The 24699-nt window shown below is 34.2% G+C and overlaps 1 protein-coding gene across 1 annotated transcript in view; it reads left to right on the top strand.

Annotated features, from left to right (window-relative positions):
* The first annotated feature begins 1975 nt into the window (after window positions 1-1975).
* LOC148308990 (putative multidrug resistance-associated protein lethal(2)03659) overlaps window positions 1976-24699 on the top strand; it is a 54721-nt gene continuing 31997 nt past the window's right edge. Inside the window, exons 1-6 of the mRNA XM_088260742.1 lie at window positions 1976-2378; window positions 17242-17350; window positions 18525-18755; window positions 19969-20176; window positions 20930-21158; window positions 24304-24460. Coding sequence (XP_088116868.1) covers window positions 17271-17350; window positions 18525-18755; window positions 19969-20176; window positions 20930-21158; window positions 24304-24460 — 905 coding nt within the window. The 5' untranslated portion in view covers window positions 1976-2378; window positions 17242-17270. The remainder of the gene's footprint in view (window positions 2379-17241; window positions 17351-18524; window positions 18756-19968; window positions 20177-20929; window positions 21159-24303; window positions 24461-24699) is intronic.

The raw sequence follows: 24699 nt of genomic DNA, 5'->3' as shown, positions 1-24699 counted from the left end.
TTATCCTTTTTAAATGTATGCTAATTTAATTTTTCATAATATAGCTAACTAATAAAATATTCCTTCTATTGAGTACAATAAGTAATTGTTGTGTAGACGAACACATCACAGACTTAAACAGTATACTCAACTTTTTCATAGATTTTTAGCACCCAAATTTAACACACGTGTGTTGTGTATATTATATATTATCGATTAACTTTATTTCTATATTATTTTGTTCAAATTACAAACTCGTATGAGCTTCAAATATTTAAGCATGGAATATATGCAGAAGTTACTGTGTATATTCAAATCAATTGTCGATTTGTATTATCAGAAAATTTAAATAAATTTTCTGAATTTAAAAAATAATCGATGAATAATATTTTTTTTACTGAAAAGATGTAAAATCAAAGTTATTTACACTAATAGTTAACATGTTAGCTACCGTATAGAATCATTTTCATTAATCGACTGAGATTTATTTTGATTCTTTTGTTATTAATTTAAAAAATTAACTCAATATTTAAGAAGAGGAATCGATTTTTTTTTAAAGAAAGATGACAATATTCTGGACCACAACCCAATACGATTAATACAATACAATTCCGATAAGATTAAGATTCACGACACTTAAATTAAACTCGACGGCAAATTTGTACTCATCTGTTATATAATATTTATGTTATACGTAATAATAAAATATAAATAAGTAAATGTCAAAACATTCAGGAAGACTCCAATATATTCCCAGGATATAATGATAAAATAACTAGCTCGATTTCCCAGTCAAAATAAGCCAAAAGTGGTTGCTTTTGAGAATGCTTTATAACTTTCCCATATCAGGGATATACCCTCAAACTTAAATAGATCAACACGATTTCGACCGGAGAATTATAATGTTCATAATATTTATTTCTTTAAGATATTTGAAAGTTGCTTGGCTATAGCACCCCTGGATACAACATGTAGAGTCCAGAAATGTAGTAAAGATACTAAAAACACGAACGCTAACGCTGATAAAATAATGATAAGGCGCACGGATATTGTGGATATAAAGATATAGCAAAATTAGTGTCACATGCTATGACAAAAGTTTTTTTTTGTTTATTTATTTCTGTACCCTAGTGCCCATAAACCCTCTGCATCAAGCTTCAGCTGCATTGCTGATACACCGTGGTTTGGGTTCGTGATGCCTAGGAATATAATTAGTCGAAATACAGTTCATCACTTTTGAAAAATCATGTGAATATTCGCGGTAGAATATGCAAAATTATCTTTGTATTGTTAAGGTCAGGTCAAAATCTACTTAAATGGTTATTTGTCTAAGTTAAAAATATTGCGAAAACTCCCATTTTTTATATGAATCTATAATTTTCCGGTCACTTTTAATAATTATACGATACGTATTTTTTGGTAAATTTTTAAATATTTTGATATCGCCGGCATGTTTGAATTTTAGTTTGGTTTATATCTCTTCTTCACCAGGACTTCTTCTTTCAATCAATCTCTTTTCTACTCTTCAGTTTGTTTCTTGGATAAAAGTTATATCTTTTCTTTGCATACTAACAGTACACTATTAACTATACGAGTAGAGGTAAGCAAACCCCGAGTGCCGCAGCCATTGCTGTTTTTCTCGTTTTCTTCCTCTATTTTCTTTCCTAGACACTAATGTCTTTCATCCTAAACTTCTTCGCTTACATCATTTGCATCTAATCACAGATATTACACATCTATATCCATGAATCTGGAACACATAACTGATGAACCCATCTTAATATAATCACAATCGCGTTTAAATCGCGTCGATTCGATGAGTTTAGGGTCAGAGGATAAAAATTAGTAATTTCGATGGGTATCTAGGCACTTCCATGTTTATTGAACTATTTAAAAGCGGGAATCTCCGTTTAAAAACCGGTATCAATTGGCAACCCTGTTTTGACTTTCAGAAAGAAATGTCGGTAATGAGGAAATCTGCAATATTCTTTATCCCGCGGGGTTGTCAATGTCAATTTTGAAATTCGCTGTCAATTTTCGCGAAGGTATTTTTAAAATATTTTACCTGCGACAATATATTACAAATAAAGTAAAATTACAATGTAAATTGAAACGTTGGAAGTTTGGAATTTCTAGTATTTCAGTTATAAAGTGTAATTTGCTTTGCTCTTGTCAATAGATGTGTATAATTTGAATACGAAATTAGGTTAATTTGTTTTGACATTTCATATTATTGTGTAATATTGTGTAATAGTGACGACGCATGTTCTTTCTTGTAAATATATTGTTTCCGTCCTGATTGCTGACATTGGATAAAAGAGATTATCTCTTTAATTACGTGAAAAGTCCTATAAACATATTTTATTAAGTGTTATATCAAACCCGGTATCGAAATAACGGTAAGTTTCATCATGTTATCATAATATTATCTATCGCGGTAAGTGCAATAAATCTAGGTAACATTGAACTCTCGCGTTATTCTGAACTTAGTCGAAATGGTTCGTTTTAAAAGTTTTAATAGCAATTTATTATTTAAAAAAAAGTTAATATTTAAAAAAACAATTTTTAGTTGCCACCAATGATGCAACTTAATTCTTTAATTTTTATTACATATTTTTTATATTTATTTATATTATTTACAATGTTACATTTTTTCTACCTTTATCCAATAATGCAAAGGGTATTATGCTGGGGTGATGCGGTGTCAACTTGATTGTGAGTTATACGGAGGCAAAGAGATCAATCCTGTGCTCCATTTCTTGAGTATTAGTACAGTATTCTATTCTTCTTCAAACCCTCATCCACACCCGATGGTACATAGGGCACTGCATCATATAAATGCAGTGTTATCTTGATCTTTAAGACGTGAATAAAAAATTGATCAACCCTCCACTTCAGTTACCAGTCCAGGGTAATATTACTACTAAAATTAACTTCTAACAAGTCGCTCATTCCTTTCAACAACGTCAAATATCAAAAATCTTGATTTTTCTGGAGAACATTTTTAAAGTGAAAAAAATAATAAAATGTTTTCAAAATAAATATCAAGCCACTTACTGAACTTTTTACTGTGCAACAGGTCTTTTTAGGTAAAACTTGAATGTTTTTTCTCCATTTGAAAAATATTTAGTATATTTAAAAAAAAAAATTAAACAATACCTTTTTTCTTTAAAATGCAAAAACAACACTTTCTGCCCTGTAGCGGGTAAATATTAAGTTAAAAATATGCCGCTTTTGCTGGAATATAGTAAATTTTCTGGGCATTCCGAAAACAATAACTTAATAACATTTGAAATTTACTTCCGAAAACAATAACTTCTGAAAATTGACAATTTTGATATATGACGCTGTTGAAAGGAGTGAGCGAAGTGAGGACTGACGCATATTTAAAAAAAAATCGTGATATTTTTTGCGGCTTTTATTGAAATGTGGAAGGGTTTCGCTAGTCAGGGCTTCTTTATTTTCCGTGATACACCCTTTTATGTAGTTCTCTAAATTATTTGAAAAGTTTTTGTGATTCAAGACATACATGTATATTTGATGTATATTTGTACATACATGTATATTTGTATATTTGATGATAATGGATAATCATTGCTTTTTTTTATGTTTTTCTTCTACCTGATGGTATTCTCAACTTTTCTCGGTTTATATTTCTTTCCAGCTAAAATTTTTCTTGTTAAATTATCAAATATATCAGGAGTCAACACATCGTTTGTGGGAAACACTTAAAAGGGTCTTTTACATACCGTTGGTAGAGAGCGGGAAACGCATATAAGCGTTCTATTTATATTGAAAGCTGTCCCACCGCATGCCCAGATCTGATACAGAAGCATCTAGGCTTCCTGACAGACCTGCTCCTGCTAAGCAATTTTTTTTTTGAACTAAGTTGCGAAATTTATTGAAAATGTGAAACAACATAAAATTGTATCCCGATTTTACTGTGAATTTACATTTAAAAGCTTTCAATATACCTGTCACTGCCAATCTAAATAATACAAGGCTGTAAGTCCATCACCAAATTTTCTAGAAGTTCCCCAGTGTAGGGAGTGAAAGGGAGCCCAGGTTGTGGGCGTCTGTGTACCGGCCAACGTCGAGTCGTAATCGGATCTAGCTGACTAATTGAACTAAACACTAAGCGTTCTATTTGCTTACTTTTAGTAAAGCGCGAGAGACGCCAAAAAACATTGTACAGATCGGAGTTGGGTCTGCGGTTACTTGTTATTAGTATACGGGCCTAATTAGATACTAATTAGGGCCGGGGTTGATGAAAAAATTGGCCGACAGCAATAGGTTGAGTATGCTGAATATACTTCCGAATTTGTGCATTGATTACTGTTGAGTAATTGAATCCGGAAACCAAATTAAATATCGACTTCCTGTGAAGGATTTGTTGCTCTATTCGGTTTTTTGATTGGATTGCCCATCACAAGTTCAAGGCCATTGTTTATTGTTCCATCATAAAGCAAGCTGGGACAATTCGATTCAATTTATTCAGTAAAAATTAACATATACAGTATCAAGCAGATAAATGGATCTTTGTCAGACGGGAGGAATATCTAATTTAACATACTCAACCTATAAAGGATTGTATTAGACTCGTTTATAACAGCCGATATAATTAATGTTTTCATTCATCATTTTCTTTTGGAAAATTCGCCTTTGAAAAAAAGGTTATTTTCGTAAGTTGGCAATGAATGACGTCGCAGGAAAGATGGAGTTATTTTAATGTTGGTGTCATTGCTAAATTATTGGCAGCTCTATTTGTTGACGTCTATGGTCCACCCTCCCACCCCCCCCTCCCCTCCCATCATATTTGCTTACACAAATGGTAGTGTAGTGGCAAACAAACAATCCACACTACTACTATTACAGCTCTTTAAACCATAGACAGTAAACCATATGACGTCATAAAACGTTTGATGACTGAAATTTTATGACGTATGCGAATGCACGTTTTTCATTTTATTCGAATATCTAAAGTTAAAACATAATAATTAAATTATTATTTAATATGATCTCATTTGGGCTAAATCAAGAATTTTACTCTCTCGTCTCGAAACCATACCTGAATTATTAACAAAATTAGCTTTTCCACCGTAGTGCAATCAATTTTGGAAAGCCGATTCTTACAGATCGCCGATAGGTTTTCAATTAGGTTTATGTCTGGCGAAATTCTTGACCAGTCCAACACAGTTCATTGTTTTTTTGTGAAAAATTTCAACATTTTTTTGGATTTGTGGCAGGGGGTTAAATCCTGCTGAAATATTCCATTACCATTTGACCTTTGTTTTCATATCTCTGGTAGTATCTTTTCCAGTAGAATTGGGTGATACTTCTCGCCAATCATCATCTCAGTCACTGAAAGAAGCAGCCCTGGTCCATAATACGAGGAACACCCCCAAAAATTTTTTTAGAGGGTGTGAAGAAACATTCAGGTTTTACCTAAAAAAATCTGTTGCACAGTAAAAAGTTCAATAAGTGGCTTGATTTTATTTTTAATACATTTTATTATATTTTAAAACTTTAAAAATGATCTTCTGAAATATCAAGTGTTTAGATATATGTCCGCCTCCGTAGTGTAATGGTCAGCACGCTCGGCTACCGTTCTGGAGGTCCCGGCTCGATTCCCAAGGGGGGTAAAATAAATATAAGTGATTTTTTCACTGTAATATTTATTCAATATTACCATGGACTGGTACCTGAAGCGGAGGGCTGATCACCCTTCCTTCATGTGTAAACGATCAAGATGACACTGCGTTTATATGACACAGTGCCCTATGCACCATTGGGGTGCAGATAAGGGTTTTATTATTATTTATTATTATTTGATATATCGCTCACTCCTTTCAAGAACGTCATAAATCAAAAATCGTCAATTTTCAGTTGTGCATGTTTTCCGAATGCCCAGAAAATGTACTATATCCCAGCAAAATCGGTACATTTTTACTTAATATTTAACCGCTACAGGGCAAAAAGTGTTGTTTTTGAATTTTGAAGGAAAGGTATGGTTTAATATTTTTTTTTTAATAAACCAAATATTTTTCAAATGGAGAAAAAACCTTCAGGTTTTATCTAAAAAGATCTGTTGCACAGTAAAAAGTTCAATAAGTGGCTTGATATTTATTTTTAATACATTGTAATATATTTTTAAACTTTAAAAACGTTCTCCTGAAAAATCAAGTTTTTTGATTTATGACGTTCTTGAAAGGAGTGAGCGATATGACGTTGTTGGAAGGGGTGGGAGGATATTATCTCTACTTCTAGATTAGATATAAACCCTGTATATTTCATTGCAATGGGTTGATCGTTGTATGTTATATTGATTGAAGATAGATAATTCCTGAAAGAAACATATAGATATTTTGAATATTGAAAGCATTAACTTTGTAAATCATAGTGATATATTATTTAAAGAAATAAAAAGACTTTGTTTTTTGATCCACTCACATTTTTATTAAAAACCAACCACAAAATTTAGTCAGTCATTAAATAAACCCTGAGGAGGGCAACAGGTTGTTGCCGAAACTAGTTGGTTTTTTACTAAACATGTGAGTGGATCAAAAACAAAGTCTTTTTATTTCTCAAAATAAAAAATATAGAAGTCTAGAGGATATTAGGGGAGAAAAATTTCTTAATTATAATTTTTTTTTTTAACCCTTATCCGCACCCTAATGGTGCATAGGGCACTGCGTAATACAAACGCAGTGTTATCTTGATCGTTAACCATGAAGGAAAGGTGATCAGTTCTCCGCTTCAGGTACCAGTCCAGGGTGATATCGAATAAATAGTACAGTGAAAAAAATCACTTATATTTATTTTACCCCCCCTGGGAATCGAACCCGGGACCTCCAGAACGGTAGCCGAGCGTGCTGACCATTACACTACAGAGGCGAACAGTCTTAAAAATTAGTACAGTGAAACCTGTTACATTGAACACCTTCTCTCAATGAACACCTATCTACATTATATACATTGAACACACACACATTAATTTTCTCACTAATTCACCTTTTCTGAATGAACAGCTTTATACTTTGAACATTGAACATTAAAAATAGTATTTATCATTTAATTACACACTGTTAGAATGAACATTAAATAATTTTAGATAAGCTAAATATTATTTTTTGACATCTCATCAAAGATGAAGAAGAATATGGAAGTCTGGGCATTTACGGGGCTGACAACCGTCATAGGCTGGTTTAAGTGATCACTTTACACACGTGTAACATTCACCAATTCTACCCATTATTGACAACCACACTACTCAAATTCTTGGAAGTTCTATATATATGAACCAATTTAGAAACCTTGTTCATGAATCACTAGAACTTCACTAGAGACATCTATTGGTGAGATGTAAAGAAGCTTTTTATTAAGCAGAAACTCTTATATTAGTATGTGAGATCCGAATCCTGGATTATAATCACACACATGAGAAACGCCAGAAAATACCATTTTCATTTTTATTATTAAGCTTATAATTTGCCCAGACTTCCGTATTCTTCTTCATCTTTGATGAGATGTCAAAAAATAATATGAAAATAACTCCTGTAATTGGAGATAATCCAGATTTTGTGAACAAGTATTTGGACACACTCAAAATGTTGTAAGCTAATTATTTGTAAATTCTTTGTCCCCCTTTACTTTTTTTATTCTTTCACCTTTGGTTATTGATAAAAAAGTATATTCACAAAAAATCTATCTGGTAATATAGTCTGCCTACTTGGTTTACTTGGTTTGATAGCGTAATTGTGTCCGTTTTTAGCGTTCCTGGTACCGTTGGATTCCTCTCTATAATTTTTTATTTACCTGTTAAATTGAACACCTCCTTACATTGAACGTTTTTTTAGTGCACTAGTGGTATTCAATCTAACAGGTTTCACTGTATATCTATACTGCAAACAATCATTTACCCTTTCCTCAAAATATTTTTCATATATTATTGTTTATTTCCCCTTGAAAACTATTTTCGAAATTATTTTTGATATTCCACCATTTTGGCAGTTGAAAAAACAGTAGAATCTCACTTCCTTTGCTTTTAAATAAAATTTTGTTCCAAATACAAATTTTTAAAAATGTGTTTCATTTGATGAACGCATGAATAAATTGTACCTCCCTAGGTGAAGCGGTATAGCTACGCATATTCTAATCCAGTGCTCCGCAACCTTTTCTCACCTGCGACACACCAAAATTCTTCCTAGAATTCCACGGCACACCTAAAGTTTAAATATATAGACCATCGAAAATTTATTTATTGATTTGGCTTTTAATTTGTAGCACTCTATTTTAATTTATACATTAATTGTTAAATCAAACATCGATCTTTTTAGTCAAATTGTTTTTTATTGTTAAAAAACACATAAAAATTTATATTGTGACAATTGTTTCGCCTCGCATTTGATTAAAAATACCATAACTAAGCTAAACAATTGTCATAATATTAATTTTTATGTGTTTTTTCACAATAAAATACAACTTAGTAGACTTAAAAATCTGTGTTTGATTTTAAAATTAATACATAAAATACGTTGAAAAATTATGTATTTATAATTATATTATAATTTTGAAATAAAAGACGATGTTATGAAAAATAATTTGTCATTGTGTGTTATTAATGACCAATTATTTTTGTATTTAATTACATAATGTTAAATAAAAAATGTCAATTACATTGAATTTGGCCGCGGCACACCTGAATCCTGCTCACGGCACACCATTGTGCCACGGCACACCGGTTGCGGAGCACTGTTCTAATCTATCAAACAGGACACATCTTTATACTATTTGTATTTGGAACAAAAACCTGGCAAATAAACCAAGCGAGATTCTTCTGTGTTGCCAAATGTCAAAATGGTGTATGAAAACCGTAATAATGTGAAAATAGTTTAACGCATATTTCTGTTCCCGTTACCATTTTTTCACCCGTTTTTTTACAGAAACCTCCGTGATCATGCACACAGTAACTCTTGCAAGCTTCATCGCAATCGGTTCAATAGTATAGGAGTCTATAGAAGATGAACATACTAAGATATATTATTTTTGATATTAATAAATTTTATTTCACAATGCGTTCATTTTTCAATACTTTACTTATCCGCCTCCGTAGTGTAATGGTCATCGCGCTCGGCTACCGTTCTGGAGGCCCCGGGTTCGATTCCCAGGGGGGGTGTCAAATAAATATAAGTGATTTTTTCACTCTAATATTTATTCAATATTACCCTGGACTGGTACCCGAAGCGGAGGGCTGATTACCTTTCCTTCACGTGTTAACAATCAAGATAACACTGCGTTTATATGATGCAGTGCCCTATGCACCATCGGGTGCAAATGAGGGTTTGAAGATGGTTTCATTGTATTATATATAAATATGTAGTTGAATTATTAAAAAAAGATACATGTCAAATTGTAAATTTTCTGTAATTTTTTTTAATGCTTTAAACGTGATCAGAACCACGTATTTTAGACGTTGTTTACAACACGTGGTTCGAACATGCCAACCCTGGCTATACCGGTCCAACTGCAAACTACACATGTTCTATAATTTGACCACATATTTTAAACTGAAGGTATAAAAACTGGTTTCGGAACCAGTTTTTTGCAACGTACCTACATACGTGCTGTCAGTGATCCGCCAATGCCACCTATCTGAACATAATCACCGCTAAGGCTTAGATCTCAAGCTTGTCTAAAGCGTTTTAACCGGAATGCGTTCGGCCTCGCTCAGGGCTGGTCGTGTGCTCACGCTCAATTTTGAAGAAAAATGTGAATTAATTTTTGTTTGTTTTTGAGAATATGTATGGATTTTTTTTTTAACACCTTACCTTTTAATAACGCTTTTCTTTTCAAAACCGTACATTGATTTCAAAGAAAAACTTATTTTTTCAATACAAAAACGGTGTTTTGAGAAAAAAATTCAATTACTTCAAATGTTATTTGGGTTCAAAGAAAATTACGTTGCGAGTTATCAAATATTGGGCCTTAAAAAAGTTACAGAATAGTTACAGAATATAAAAGCCAAATTTAATAGCTAATTACTTTATACACTAAACATTCTGTCTACAACATTTTGAGTGTGTCCAAATACTTCACAAATCTGGATTATCTCCAATTATAGGAATTATTTTTCATCTCACCAATAGATGTCTCTAGTGAAAGATCTGGATTATCTCCAATTACAGGACTTATGTTTATATTATTTCATTATAAATAAATAATTATATTGACAAATTATATTGATAAATGATAAGGAGAGTTTAGATGAATTATTTGACGACTTAAACGAATGATTAATCCGAAACCGGTATGTTTCGTAAATCCGAAATCGTGAAGTAAAGCTTTTAAGTGATATTAAACAAAGTGAATGATGAATGATAAGGAGAGAAAATAACTCCTGTAATTGGAGATAATCCAGATTTTGTAGACAAGTATTTGGACACACTGAATATGTTGTAAATAAATTATCTGGTCAAATTATAAGCTTAAATAATAGAAATGAAAATAGTATTTTCTGGCATTTCTCATGTGTGTGATTATAATCCAGGATTCGGACCTCACATACTAATATAAGAGTTTTTCCTTAATAAAAAGCTTCTTTACATCTCGCCAATAGATGTCTCTAGTGAAGTTCTAGTGATTCAAGAACAATGTTTCAAAATTGGTTCATATATATAGAACTTTTAAAAATTTGAGTAGTGTGGTTGTCAATAATGGGTGGAATTGGTGAATGTTACACGTGCGTAAAGTGATCACTCAAACCAGCCAATGACGGTCGTCAGCCCCGTAAATGCCCAGACTTCCATATTCTTCTTCATCTTTGATGAGATGTCAAAAAATAATATGAAAAATAACATTTTGTCCACCGTTGAGGATAGTATGTCACATTCAACAAAAAAAAAACATGAAAAATTATAATATATAATAAAACCCTTATCCGCACCCCAATGGTGCATAGGGCACTGCGTCATATAAACGCAGTGTTATCTTGATCGTTTACACATGAAGGAAAGGTGATCCTCCCTCCGCTTCAGGTACCAGTCCAGGGTAATATTGAATAAATATTTGAGTGAAAAAATCACTTATATTTATTATACCCCCCTTGGGAATCAAACCCGGGACCTCCAGAACGATAGCCGAGCGTGCTGACCATTACACTACGGAGGCGGACTGAAAAATTACTAATGCTATATTGTCCAATTGTTAGATATGGGATATTGACAAATCACCAACAAATTATGCGAAGTCGAGTTCATTCGGTTACAAAAAATATAATGAATCATTAATTGTTTACGAGGAAAAAAAATTAGAACAGTTTTTATAATAATTAGTAAGTATATACAATTTTTTGCCACATATCAGACTGTGCCAATTTAGTCATATGTATAAAGAAATACTAATATAAGAGTTTCTGCTTAGTAAAAAGCTTCTTTACATCTCACCAATAGATGTCTCTAGTGAAGTTCTAGTGATTCAAGAACAAGGTTTCTAAATTGGTTCATATATATTGAACTTCCAAGAATTTGAGTGGTGGTTGTCAATAATGGGTAGAATTGGTGAATGTTACACGTGTGTAAAGTGATCACTTAAACCAGCCTATGACGGTCGTCAGCCCCGTAAATGCCCAGACTTCCATATTCTTCTTCATCTTTGATGAGATGTCAAAAAATAATATAAAATTATATATCGCTCACTCCCTTCAAGAACGTCAAAAATCAAAAAACTTGATTTTTCTGGAGAATGTTTTTAAAGTGAAAAATATAATACAATGTACAATGATTAAAGAAAAAACTTCGTTTTTTACCACTTGAGTTTTATTATAGACTACATGTTTCAGAAGTTAAACTTCCATCATTCAGGTCTGTATAGTAACTAAAATATAAAATATAAAATTGTTCTATAAATAAGGAGAGGGGAAAGTAAGGGGAAGGGGTTAGTCAAGGGACGGAGTTTGAAAACAAAGGAAAAATGGAAAGCAATGTTGAAGAATTTTGAAACAATATATTATTTAATAAATTATTATTAGAATTCAGGTTTTTTTGGATTTCTAAATTTTCAAGATAATTCATAATTTGGCCTTTATATGGAACAAGGTGTAATAATTTTAATTTATGAGAGTGAAATGAGTTTCACTTCACTCATTTCTCAACTCATTCAAGTGTTTTCTTTAATCATTGTAACATGTCTTACCACAAAGTTAATGCCGAAACAATAAATAAAATAATACAATGTATTAAAAATAAATATCAAGCAACTTATTGAACTATTTACTGTGCAACAGATCTTTTTACGTAAAACCTGAAGGTTTTTTCACCATTTGAAAATATTTAGGATATTTAAAAAAATAATTAAACAATACCTTGTTTTTCAAAATGCAAAAATAACACTTTCTGCTCTGTAGCGGGTAAATATTAAGTTTAAAATATGCCTCTTTTGCTGTGATAAAGTACATTTTCTGGGCATTCCGAAAACATGCACAACTGAAAATTGTCAATTTTTGATTTATGACGTTCTTGAAAGGAGTGAGCGATATGTTTGGCTACTGCGCTGAAGGTCCCGGATCAAATTAATAAATTATTTTTCCCTATAATATTTATTGAATATTACCCTGGACCGGTACCTGAAGCGTAAGACTGATATCCTTTCTTTCGTATTTTGAATGTAAGATAACATTGCTTTTATCGTTTAGACCTAGGGTGTCAAACTCAAAAGGCATTAAGGGCCGCATAAGGTATTTTGGGTACGCCGGCAGGCCACCAAATTTCCGTCATTGAACGTTTTATAACGTCATATGGTTTATTGTCTATGGGTTATATAGCTGTAATAGTAGTAGTAGTAGTAGTTGTCCGCCTCCGTGGTGCAATGGTCAGCGTGTTTAGCTACCGCGCTGGAGGTCCCGGGTTCTAATCCCAGGGGGGGGAAAAATAATATTACTGATTTTTACGCTGCAATATTTATTTAATATTACCCTGGACTGGTTCCTGAAGCGCAAGAGTGATCACCTTGCCTTCATGTAAGTAATGATCAAGATAACACTGCTTCAATTTGATGCAGTGCCCTATGCACCATTGGGTGCGGCTAAGGGTTATAAGTAAGTAAAGTAATAGTAGTAGTGTGGATTGTTTGTTTACCACTACCCTACCATCTGTGTTATACAGATATGAGGGGAAGGGGGGTGGGAGGGTGGACCATATATATCAACAAATTCAGCCGCCAATAATTTAGCAATGTTAGCTATATTAAAATGAGCCCATCGTTTCTGTGACGTCATTCATTACCAACTTACGAAAATTACGTATTTACGAAGGCGAATTTTCCACAAGAAAATTATGAATGAAAATATTGATTATATCGGCTGTTACAAACACTGCACGAGTCTAATACAATCCTTTATAGGTTGAGTATGTTAAATTAGGTATTCCTCCCGTCTGATAATGATCCATTGTATTGTTCAGTGAGTCAGTGTTCCCAGAATCCCTTGTTCAATGGACAATTAAACAGCAGCAATTGCTCTCAACTCATCTGCGTTCATGAATGAAATTCACTCAAAATTGAGATGTGCGTTGTCTTCCAATTAGTGTCTCTAAACAGATCATTTGACATTTGACACTCTGCGGGCAGGCTTCTCAACCTTTAAGAGAGTCGCTTTACTGTTTTCTAAATATAATTAATATTTAAAGCAATTACTTTGTTTACTACATTTTGAGTATGTCCAAATACTTTTTTACAAATCTTCTTCTAACCCTTATCCGCACCCCAATGGTGCATAGGGCACTGCATCGTATAAGCAGTGTTATCTTGATCGTTAAATACACAAAGGAAAGGTGATAAGCCTTCCGCTTCAGGTACCAGTCCAGGATCACATTATTTTAATAAATATTAGACTGAAAAATCACAAATATTTATTTTGACCCTCTTGGGAATCGAACCCGGGACCTCCAGCATGGTAGCCTAGCGCGCTAACCACTACACTATGGAGGCGGATTTTTACAAATACTTGTTCGCAATATATTTTTTTTTGAGGTCTTGCATCCCTTATGTCACCACGACCATATTAGGTCTATTGTGACCTCCCTCTGTATTACATCTCACTGCCAAGACCTACGTGAGTCATGTAACTCACGACCTGTCTTGGTGGTCGGAGCTTCACCTTCTCGGAGTCCAGTAGTGGTCCTCCAAAGATGTGACTTTGTTCGCGAGCGAGTGCGTCACAATCGTAGAGAATGTGGATTGGCGTTTCGTTATCCTCCATACAAAATCTGCATACTGGGGAGTCATGTAGTCCAATTTTTGTCATGTCGCTCACTCCTTTCAAGAACGTCATAAATCAAAAATCGTCAATTTTCAGTTGTGCATGTTTTCGGATTGCCCAGAAAATGTACTATATCCCAGCAAAAGAGGCATATTTTTAACCTTATATTTACCCGCTACAGGGCAGAAAGTGTTGTTTTTGCATTTTAAATAAAATGCATTGTTTAATTATTTTTTTAAACATACTAAATATTTTTCAAATGGAGAAAAAACCTTCAGGTTTTACCTAAAAAGATCTGTTAGACAGTAAAAAGTTCAATAAGTAGCTTGATATTTATTTTTCATAAATTGTGTTATATTTTTAAACTTTAAAAACGTTCTCCTGAAAAATTAAGTTTTTTGATTTATGACGTTCTTGAAAGGAGGGAGCGATGTGTTTCCTCAGTCTGCAGTGTCTTGCCAAGGTCCTGGTTAGGATCCTTATTTGTTTTTTGCTAAGCTTTAGAGCTTCTGTGGTGATCTGGATTATTTTCTATTAGGTGATTGGCAAATTCAGAATAATTATTTTTATTTAGACATTTTGTATGCTCTTTACATCGGATATTAAAATTTCTAGAATTTTTTGACATCTCATCAAAGATGAAGAAGAATATGGAAGTCTGGGCATTTACGGGGCTGACGACCGTCATAGGCTGGTTTAAGTGATCACTTTACACACGTGTAACATTCACCAATTCTACCACACTACTCAAATTCTTGAAAGTTCTATATATATGAACCAGTTTAGAAACCTTGTTCTTGAATCACTAGAACTTCACTAGAGACATCTATTGGTGAGATGTAAAATCCAGATTTTGTGAACAAGTATTTGGACGCACTCAAAATGTTGTAAAATTTCTAGATGTTTTTCCAATATATATAACGTGGTAATATTTTCCTTCGTAAATTGGGTGTATATAATATGTAAAGTGGGTGTATAAAATATGCAAAGTGGGTGTATAATAGTAAAATAAACAATGTGTTGCTTTGTAATTAAAGTTTATAATTAAAGTTTATTCTTAATTAATCTTTACAATATTTTTCTATCTATCTATCTATCTGATTCTGACAGTTCAGAATATTATTTTTTTTCTATCTGATGTCTTTTGTTTTATTCAGTGCGACGCATGCGACATCTGGTGGTAGATCTGCTTTATGTAGGTACTATATGTAAGGATTTTTGTCCGCCTCCGTAGTGTAATGGTCAGCATGCTCGGCTACCGTTGTGGAGGTCCCGGGTTCGATTCCCAGGGGGGTTTAATAAATATAAGTGATTTTTTCACTCTAATATTTATTCAATATTACACTGGACTGGTACCTGAAGTGGAGGGCTGATCACCTTTCCTTCATGTGTAAACGATCGAGTAACACTGCGTTTATATGAAGCAGTGCCCTATGCACCATTGGGGTGCGGTAAGGGTTTTATTATTATATGTAAGTACTTAATAAAATGTATAGGTAGGTACCTAGGTATTTTATTACATATATAAGCTTGTATGTGCACAGGGACAAGTATCTAGCAGTTGCGAATGCAAGACAACAGCTTGTCAGGTGTCTTAGATTCAAGGTTCACCTTTCTGCATTTCACTTATCTAGCACCATGTCAACGGCACTTGTTTAAATTAGAAAAACTGTCCCCCGAGTCAGTTTATCTAAGCTCAGGAAAGCGGTGATTTACTACCGCAAGACAAATACTGGCTTGTTACTTTGAGAGATAACAATTAGTATTATTTTTATTTTATTAACTTTGTTTAGCTGTAATAGTTTACCTTTACAGAAGTTAGATATTATTCAGAAAGTTATGCTCTAAGGGGTGATTTTTTTTAAGTACATCAAATATGCATATCTTTATTGACATATCAACATAAATGAATGAGAATATGTAAGTATATGAGAGTATTTACTGGGCTTACGAACCGTCAAAGGCTGATTTAAATGAAGTATTTGACATTTTATTTATTATTTCGGCATTAACTTTGTGGTAAGACATGTTACAATAATTAAAGAAAACACTTCGTTTTTTACCACTTGAGTTTTATTATAGACTACATGTTTCAGAAGTTAAACTTCCATCATTCAGGTCTGTATAGTAACTAAAATATAAAATATAAAATTGTTCTATAAATAAGGAGAGGGGAAAGTAAGGGGAAGGGGTTAGTCAAGGGACGGAGTTTGAAAACAATGGAAAAATGGATAATAATTTATTAAATAATATATTGTGTCAAAATTCTTCACCATTGCTTTTTTCCTTTGTTTTCAAACTCCGTCCCTTGACTAACCCCTTCCCCTTACTTTCCCCTCTCCTTATTTATAGAACAATTTTATATTTTATATTTTAGTTATTATACAGACCTGAATGATGGAAGTTTAACTTCTGAAACATGTAGTCTATAATAAAACTCAAGTGGTAAAAAACGAAGTGTTTTCTTTAATTATTGTAACATGTCTTACCACAAAGTTAATGCCGAAATAATAAATAAAATGTCAAATACTTCATTTAAATCAGCCTTTGACGGTTCGTAAGCCCAGTAAATACTCTCATATACTTACATATTCTCATTCATTTATGTTGAGATGTCAATAAAGATATGCATATTTGATGTACTTAAAAAAAATCACCCCTTAGAGCATAACTTTCTGAATAATATCTAACTTCTGTTAAGGTAAACTATTACAGGTAAACTATTAAACTATTACTCGTTCTTCCTCTGCGCCTATTTATAGCTACATTAGCCTCATAAATTTGTTTTACCGTTCCTTCCTCACTTATTCATTCCATGTGTCCAAACCATCTCAACACATCTTTCTTAATTTTATCGATAATGCTTATCTCTGCCTTGCATTCTTTTTTTATATCACCATTCGAACATCTATCATTCAATGTTTTGCCGCACATTCATCTGAGTGAACGCATTTCAACTGCATTTAGTCTTCTTTCTCTTTCAACTTTTAACTCTAATTTTTGCATTTCAGCTCTCATTGGTTGAGTCTTCCATCAAGAAATGGACCCTGGCTTTTATAGTCATGACCGAAAAATCAGTCCAAGAAAAGGTGCATACTGGTTCTCGCAATTCACTTATTGGTAAGATAATTGATGTTTTGGTCCTCGGAATTCATTTTTTGGTACGATGATTTATGATCTGGTCATCGCAATTTACTTTTTGGTACAATAATTTATGATCTGGTCATCGCAATTTACTTTTTGGTACAATAATTTATGATCTGGTCATCGCAATTTACTTTTTGGTACAATAATTTATGATCTGGTCATCGCAATTTACTTTTTGGTACAATAATTTATGATCTGGTCATCGCAATTTACTTTTTTTTACAATAATTTATGATCTGGTCATCGCAATTTACTTTTTGGTACAATAATTTATGATCTGGTCATCGCAATTTACTTTTTGGTACAATAATTTATGATCTGGTCATCGCAATTTACTTTTTGGTACAATAATTTATGATCTGGTCATCGCAATTTACTTTTTGGTAAAATAATTTATGATCTGATCGCAATTTACTTTTTGGTACAATAATTTATGATCTGGTCATCGCAATTTACTTTTTGGTACAATAATTTATGATCTGGTCATCGCAATTTACTTTTTGGTACAATAATTTATGATCTGGTCATCGCAATTTACTTTTTGGTACAATAATTTATGATCTGATCGCAATTTACTTTTTGGTACAATAATTTATGATCTGGTCATCGCAATTTACTTTTTGGTACAATAATTTATGATCTGGTCATCCCAATTTACTTTTTGGTACAATAATTTATGATCTGGTCATCGCAATTTACTTTTTGGTAGGATGATTTTTTATGTATTTTAAACCTATTACTATATAACAGACTTTATTTTTATAAACAAGACACCACCTACCCTTTTTTTTAAATATAAATTTGAGGTCATGGGATCCTGCATCCCTTATGTCACTGCGACCATATTAGCTCTATTGTGACTCATAGCTCACTCTCAAGACCTGCGTGAGTCATGTAGCTCACAACTTGTCTTGGTGGTAGGAGCTTCTCTTACTCGGAGTCCAGTAGTGGTCCTACAAGGATGTGACTTTGTTTGCGAGCGAGTGCGTCACAGTTATAGAGAATGTGGATTGGTGTTTCGTTATCCTCCATACAAAATCTGTAATCCAATTTTCCTCCCCCCACCCTATAATTAGTCTGTTTTACGAGTATCAAGGTTTTACTGTATTTATATTATGTGTGTAAAAAACGTTCCATTGTCCTGTAGGTGGATGAGAGACCTCTTCTCCAAAGGCTTCAAGAGACAGATAGAACTCGACGATCTGTTTGCACCGCTCGGCAGCCACAGGTCAGGAGTTATCGGGTCCAGGTACCAGGATGCGTGGAATACGCAGAGTGCGCTGCCAAAGCCGTCCCTCATCAAAGTGCTCTTTGCGCAACATGGCATCAGGCTCATGATCGTCAATCTGGCGTTTGTCATCACGGAAGTTACGTTGAGGTAGAAATTGTAAATTTATGGCATTATTATTGACAATTGGTTCTATCCTTATTGAAATATGTAAAGAAATAATACAGATATATATCGTAGTCATACAGGAGAAAGTGACCAAGTGTATTGACTCTTTGATATCTTACTAGCTTAATATTGCGTTGAAAAGTCCCAAAGGATTTTAAACTTGGAAATATAATATATTGACTTGTTTAAAATAACTAACTGCATTGATGTTTATTTTGTTGCCAAGCAAAAGTGACTTAAATGGCCCTCCTGAACATTTTACGTTTTGTTAGTTGGTCGCTTTCTCCTGTACGACTGCGATATGAGGGCTGTGCAATTAATGAGTAGACTGACGTCTAAAAACAACAAATTTCCCGCAATAAATTGATGATGGCACCCGCCGTGTGGCATGTTGCGCCATCTTGTTGAAACCACAGCTCTGTCACATCAATGCCATTCAACTGAGGTATGAAGAAGTTAGTAATAGTAATAGTAGTATAGTTCTGTAGCGCTTTCCATTGACAGTAATATTCTGGCCGGCCAATGATTCCACCTGCTCATAAAGCACACCAAACATTCACTTTTAATAGATGTAAGGGCGTCTCGACAGAGGCTTCTGGGTTTTCTCCACTCCGAATTCGGAAATTCTGCTTAGTGACATGAAATTATGATCGATAATCCTGAAATTATCCGGAACATTGGTCTGTATGTTCCCGATTGTTACCTTTCACATTCCTATACACAGGACCAACCTGGCGATGGTTATGCCTGTAGGAAGAGCTACCGCTATGTTGAACAATATCGCATTCGATATCGATCTGTTCCATGTGTCTGAAGGAGTTTTCCGAAGCGGGATTCTTCTACGCCTTTAGCAATAGTTCTTGCATATATTTTATTTTAATGTATATGATTCAAATTTTTTATAGTTATGATATATTAATTGAAATAAATAAATTGAAATTGAAATAAATTGAAAATAATGGTCATTCAGTATTCATGGTAAAAGGGCAAAACGTACTGACTGCAAATCAACTGTCAACTGTCAAACTGACTGTAGAAACAATGTTAAAAACCAAACATCTAAAAAAAATCCTATATTTGAGTGAAAAATCACTTAATGTTTAATTTGATTTCTCTGGGAGCTAACCTCCTCTCATCCCTTGAGGACTCATCACCCAATTCAGCAGTTGATCAAAACAGTTGACTCACGTTCCAGGATAGCGCAGCCCTTGTGTCTGGGCGTGCTCATATCGTACTTCTCTCCGGGCCAGACGGAAATTTCCAGAGAGGAAGCGTACATGTACGCCAGCGGCGTCGTGCTAAGCATGGTGGTCAACGTGTGCATAGTGCAGCCGTACCTCAATGAGCTGCTGCACACGGCCATGAAGATGCGCGTCGGATGCTGTTCTCTCATATATAGAAAGGTAACTAACTAACTAACTAAGAATAGAACCGCCACACCACTCTGTCTTTGCAAACATTCTCCTCATACACACCCGCCGATTGTTTCGACTCCTAACCTGACCGCTTTCAAGTATTTGGCATACCTGATCGTGCCAAGTTTTTCTCGGTCTTCCTCTGCTCCTTTTTCCAATTACATTCGCCTCATAAATTTGTGTTACCGTTCTTTCCTCACCCATTCGTTCTACATCGCTTACTCCTTTCAAGAACGTCATAAATCAAAAAGCTTGATTTTTCAGGAGAACGTTTTTAAATTTTTAAAATATAATACAATGTATTAAAAATAAATATCAAGCCACTTATCGAACTTTTTACTGTGCAGCAGATATTTTTAGGTAAAACCTGAAGGTTTTTTCTCCATTTGAAAATATTTAATATGTATTTAAAAATAATAAAACAATACCTCTTCTTCAAAATTCAAATACAACACTTTCTGCCCTGTAGCGGGTAAATATTAAATTAAAAATATGCCTCTTTTCCTAGGATATAGTAACTTTTCTGGGCATTCCGAAAACATGCACAACTGAAAATTGACGATTTTTGATTTATGACGTTCTTGAAAGGAGTGAGCGACATGTCCAAACCATCTCAACACACCTTTCTAATAAAAGAAAGGTGCAACCACTTACTGGTCGAATTTTGGCGAGAAAATTCGTCGGTGCAGGAAATCATCACCTGGAACATTATTTTTGAATTTTAATTAATTTTTTTATTAGGTACTTCGTTTGGACCTAAAAGCAAATGGCAGCGGTGACGGGTTGGGGGGTCTGGTGATCAACCTGTTGACGAATGACACCAACCGTTTTGACATGTGTGTCGCCTTCATCCTGGAGCTGTTTCGTGCGCCTATAGAGGGGACCATTGTCATATACCTGATGTATTACAATATCGGTCCAGCCGCCCTCATAGGGGTGGCCTTCCTTCTCTGCTTCATCCCTCTACAAGGTAAGTTCTCCCAACCCTTAACTGTTTTATTTTTGTATATTTTTTATAAGGAATAATCTGCAAGCGTATATTAGAGGCTTGTCTACAGGTGAGGATCCTAGGATCACAAATACCTGGACCAATTAATAAATAAATCTTTCTTGTATTTTGAATATTTAACCTTTTGCACTCGAATGGCGACAGTATGTCAACATGGTAAATTCCCCTGTAAATTGGTTGGTGACTATATGTCGCCACTATGTACCGTTATGTTTTTTAAATAATAAAAGGCTGGGATATGTACTAATGCAAGTACATTTCTGTCCCGCCAGTTGTTGAGTTGTTGGTCCTGGTTAGCATTTGGATGTGTTCGTATTGCAAAAAAGTAAGTTGTGAAAAGTCACGAGTGCAACGGGTTAAAGCACTAACTTTGTGGACCATTGTAATGTATTATTTGAAACAATTATTTTGTTTTTTGAAACCCTTCCGCACCCCAATGGTGCATAGGGCACTGCGTCATATAAACGCAGTGTTATCTTGATCGTTAACACGAAGGAAAGGTGATCAGCCCTCCGCTTCAGGTACCAGTCCGGGGTAATATTGAATAAATATGAGAGTGAAAACATCACTTATATTTATTCGACCCCCCCTGGGAATCGAACCCGGGACCTCCAGAACGGTAGCCGAGCGTGCTGACCATTACACTACGGAGGCGGACATGTATTATTTAGAGAAATAAAATAACTAGTTTCGGCAACAACCTGTTGCCCACTTCAGGGTTTGTTTTATAACACAAATAATAGTTTGTTTTATAACACAAAAAAGATTTTGTTTTATAACACAAATAGGGTTTGTTTTATAACACAAAGAGGGTTTGTTTTATAACAAGTTTTGAAACAGGTTGTTGCCGAAACTAGTTAGTTTATAATGATAAAAGTGCCTGGATCAAAAAACAAAGCTACTTTATTTCTCCATATAGTAAATCTTACTTGAATTTATTTTGCACTAGGCGGAAATCGAACCTGCTACGCCAGTTTCAATTGTCAATCTTGTCAATAGTGATGGTGAAAGCAATTCTTCAACATCACAAGAAAAAAATTATTTCATTTTGTAAATATGTACATACATATCACTATTTCTTAGAATCTATTGTGTGCTGTGTTTTGATGCATTCTGCAACATGTTCAAACACAATGATGCAGAATGCAAATCGAAACACATGTCACAATACATTATGAGAAATTCACCAAGTGTAATTCAAACAAAATTAAAAATAAAAATAAAACATTTTTTGACCTGTTCCTGAGAATTTGAGTTCCATACAATTGTCCACAATGAACATATAACATTCAGCAGAAGAATAATGCAATTGTGTACAAATTTGTAAACAATCAACTTTTCCCCGTAAATTAAACAGCTATGAACAATTGAATGCTACAAACACATTGTTATTGTCAATCGCCTATTATCAATCAGGCGATATATCGAATTTACAGGTAAACCGAGGAATATAAATAACTTGGCCATGCATATTTGTGTTAGATCTACTAGTAGTATATTGCACAAAAAACCTCTTTCTATCGTTTTTAAAGGGACCTATTGAAATAAGCTATGAATGCGGGATTGAGAAGTCAATACACAAGGAGATAGGATCGAGTAAAGATACCGTCCTCCCAATCTGCATAACCATTAGTATTTTTTGACATCTCATCAAAGATGAAGAAGAATATGGAAGTCTGGGCATTTACGGGGCTGACGGCCGTCATAGGCTGGTTTAAGTTATCACTTTACACATGTGTAACATTCACCAATTCTACCCATTATTATTGACAACCACACTACTCAAATTCTTAGAAGTTCTAAATGTATGAACCAATTTTGAAACATTGTTCTTGAATCACTAGAACTTCACTAGAGACATCTATTGGTGAGACAAAAAGAAGCTTTAAATTGAGCAGAAACTCTTTTACTAGTATACGTACTAATGCGAGTTTCAAAATTGGTTCATACATTTAGAACTTCCAAAAATTTAAGAATTTTTTAATTAGTGTGGTTGTCAATAATAATGGGTAGAATTGGTGAATGTTACACGTGTGTAAAGTGATCACTTAAACCAGCCTATGATGGTCATCAGCTCCGTAATTGCCCAGACTTCCATATTCTTCTCCATCTTTGATGAGATGTCAAAAAATAATATGAAAATAAGTCATGTAATTGGAGTAAATCCAGATTTTATGAACAAGTATTTGGACACACTCAAAATGTTGTAAATTAACCATTGGTAGGTTAAAAGTTGGTTGATTATTAGAACAGGTGGAAAATTCAAATACCTGGGTGTGGACCTGTGTGGTCAAACAGATCTGCGATGCTAAGTGATGGGACAAGTAAACAAGGCTGCAGCCATCTCAGGATGCCTGAAATATTCATCCTGAGATGAAGATCGGCTGCAAAGTCAAGATTTACAAAACTTGTGTGCGACCCATATGACGTATGGGATCGAAAGTAGAGCGGACACCATAGGCACAAAAAACGCGCTTAGATATCAGAAATGAAGACTCTAAGAAGCATATCAGGCAAGAGTAGAGATAGAATAAGAAACGTCAGGATCAGGGAAATATGCGAGATCGAAAATGTCGTTAGGGGGGGAAGGCAACGAAGGAGACAATGGTACGCGCATGTGAGGAGAATGGAACTATCCAGACTTCCCCACATCGCACTGTACGGCTAACCCCATGGCAGACGACTCACGGGCAGACCACCAAAGAGATAGATCGATAGCTGGGAATCGACATCGCAGGAGGCTAATCCCTTTTAAAAACACACCACAAGGCCTACACCAATAAGAAAAAGAAGAGGTTAGAAGTCTAAGAAGAATACAAATTTTAGATGTGAAGTATTTTATTGTATATCCGGCATTTTACTGCACAGGCATTGACGCCGTTCGTGTCATATTTGTCCATGGTGGTTGGGGCTGGTTGAGGCACCATAATTTCAATAGGTCCCTTTAAAAACGGTAGATGTAGGTTTCACTGTATAGTGTATTTTTCCACGCACAGACTTTGCCTAAGTGGGATTTTTTGTTTATGTTATAAATATGTATATCTAAATGAATTCTTGTTCCGAGTTTGCCATTTCTAACGTCTCTGTAATGGGTTTTTGTTTTCAGCTTGGCTGGGCCGACTCAGTGCGGAAATCAGAATGAAATCGGCGCTGAAGACTGACAATCGAATAAGGCTGATGAACGAAATCATCCAAGGGATCCAGGTCATCAAGATGTACGCCTGGGAGCATTGTTTTGCCAACATTATAAGAGAGGCAAGAAAGTAAGTCTACGCCATCTCATGTACATACACATTTTTCGAGATTTCCGTATGTGTTTTAACAAAACATGCCCCATACGCGGCTGACATAACCGTATGTGTTTTTACTTTGCTCTAAGTTTCGAATCTAAGTTCAACTTGGAGGGATTTTTTCACGGTGTGGAACTTTGGATAAAATAATACGTCAATCCTTGGCCTTATGACATCTGTTGAAATATCTGACTAATAATTTGTAAAATCAC

This window comes from Brachycentrus maculatus, unplaced genomic scaffold (assembly GCF_059751285.1).
Source record: "Brachycentrus maculatus isolate JH-2025_06_01 unplaced genomic scaffold, ASM5975128v1 h1tg000142l, whole genome shotgun sequence".
In the NCBI taxonomy this organism is placed as follows: Eukaryota; Metazoa; Arthropoda; class Insecta; order Trichoptera; family Brachycentridae; genus Brachycentrus; species Brachycentrus maculatus.
This window is presented reverse-complemented; position numbering and strand designations above follow the sequence as displayed.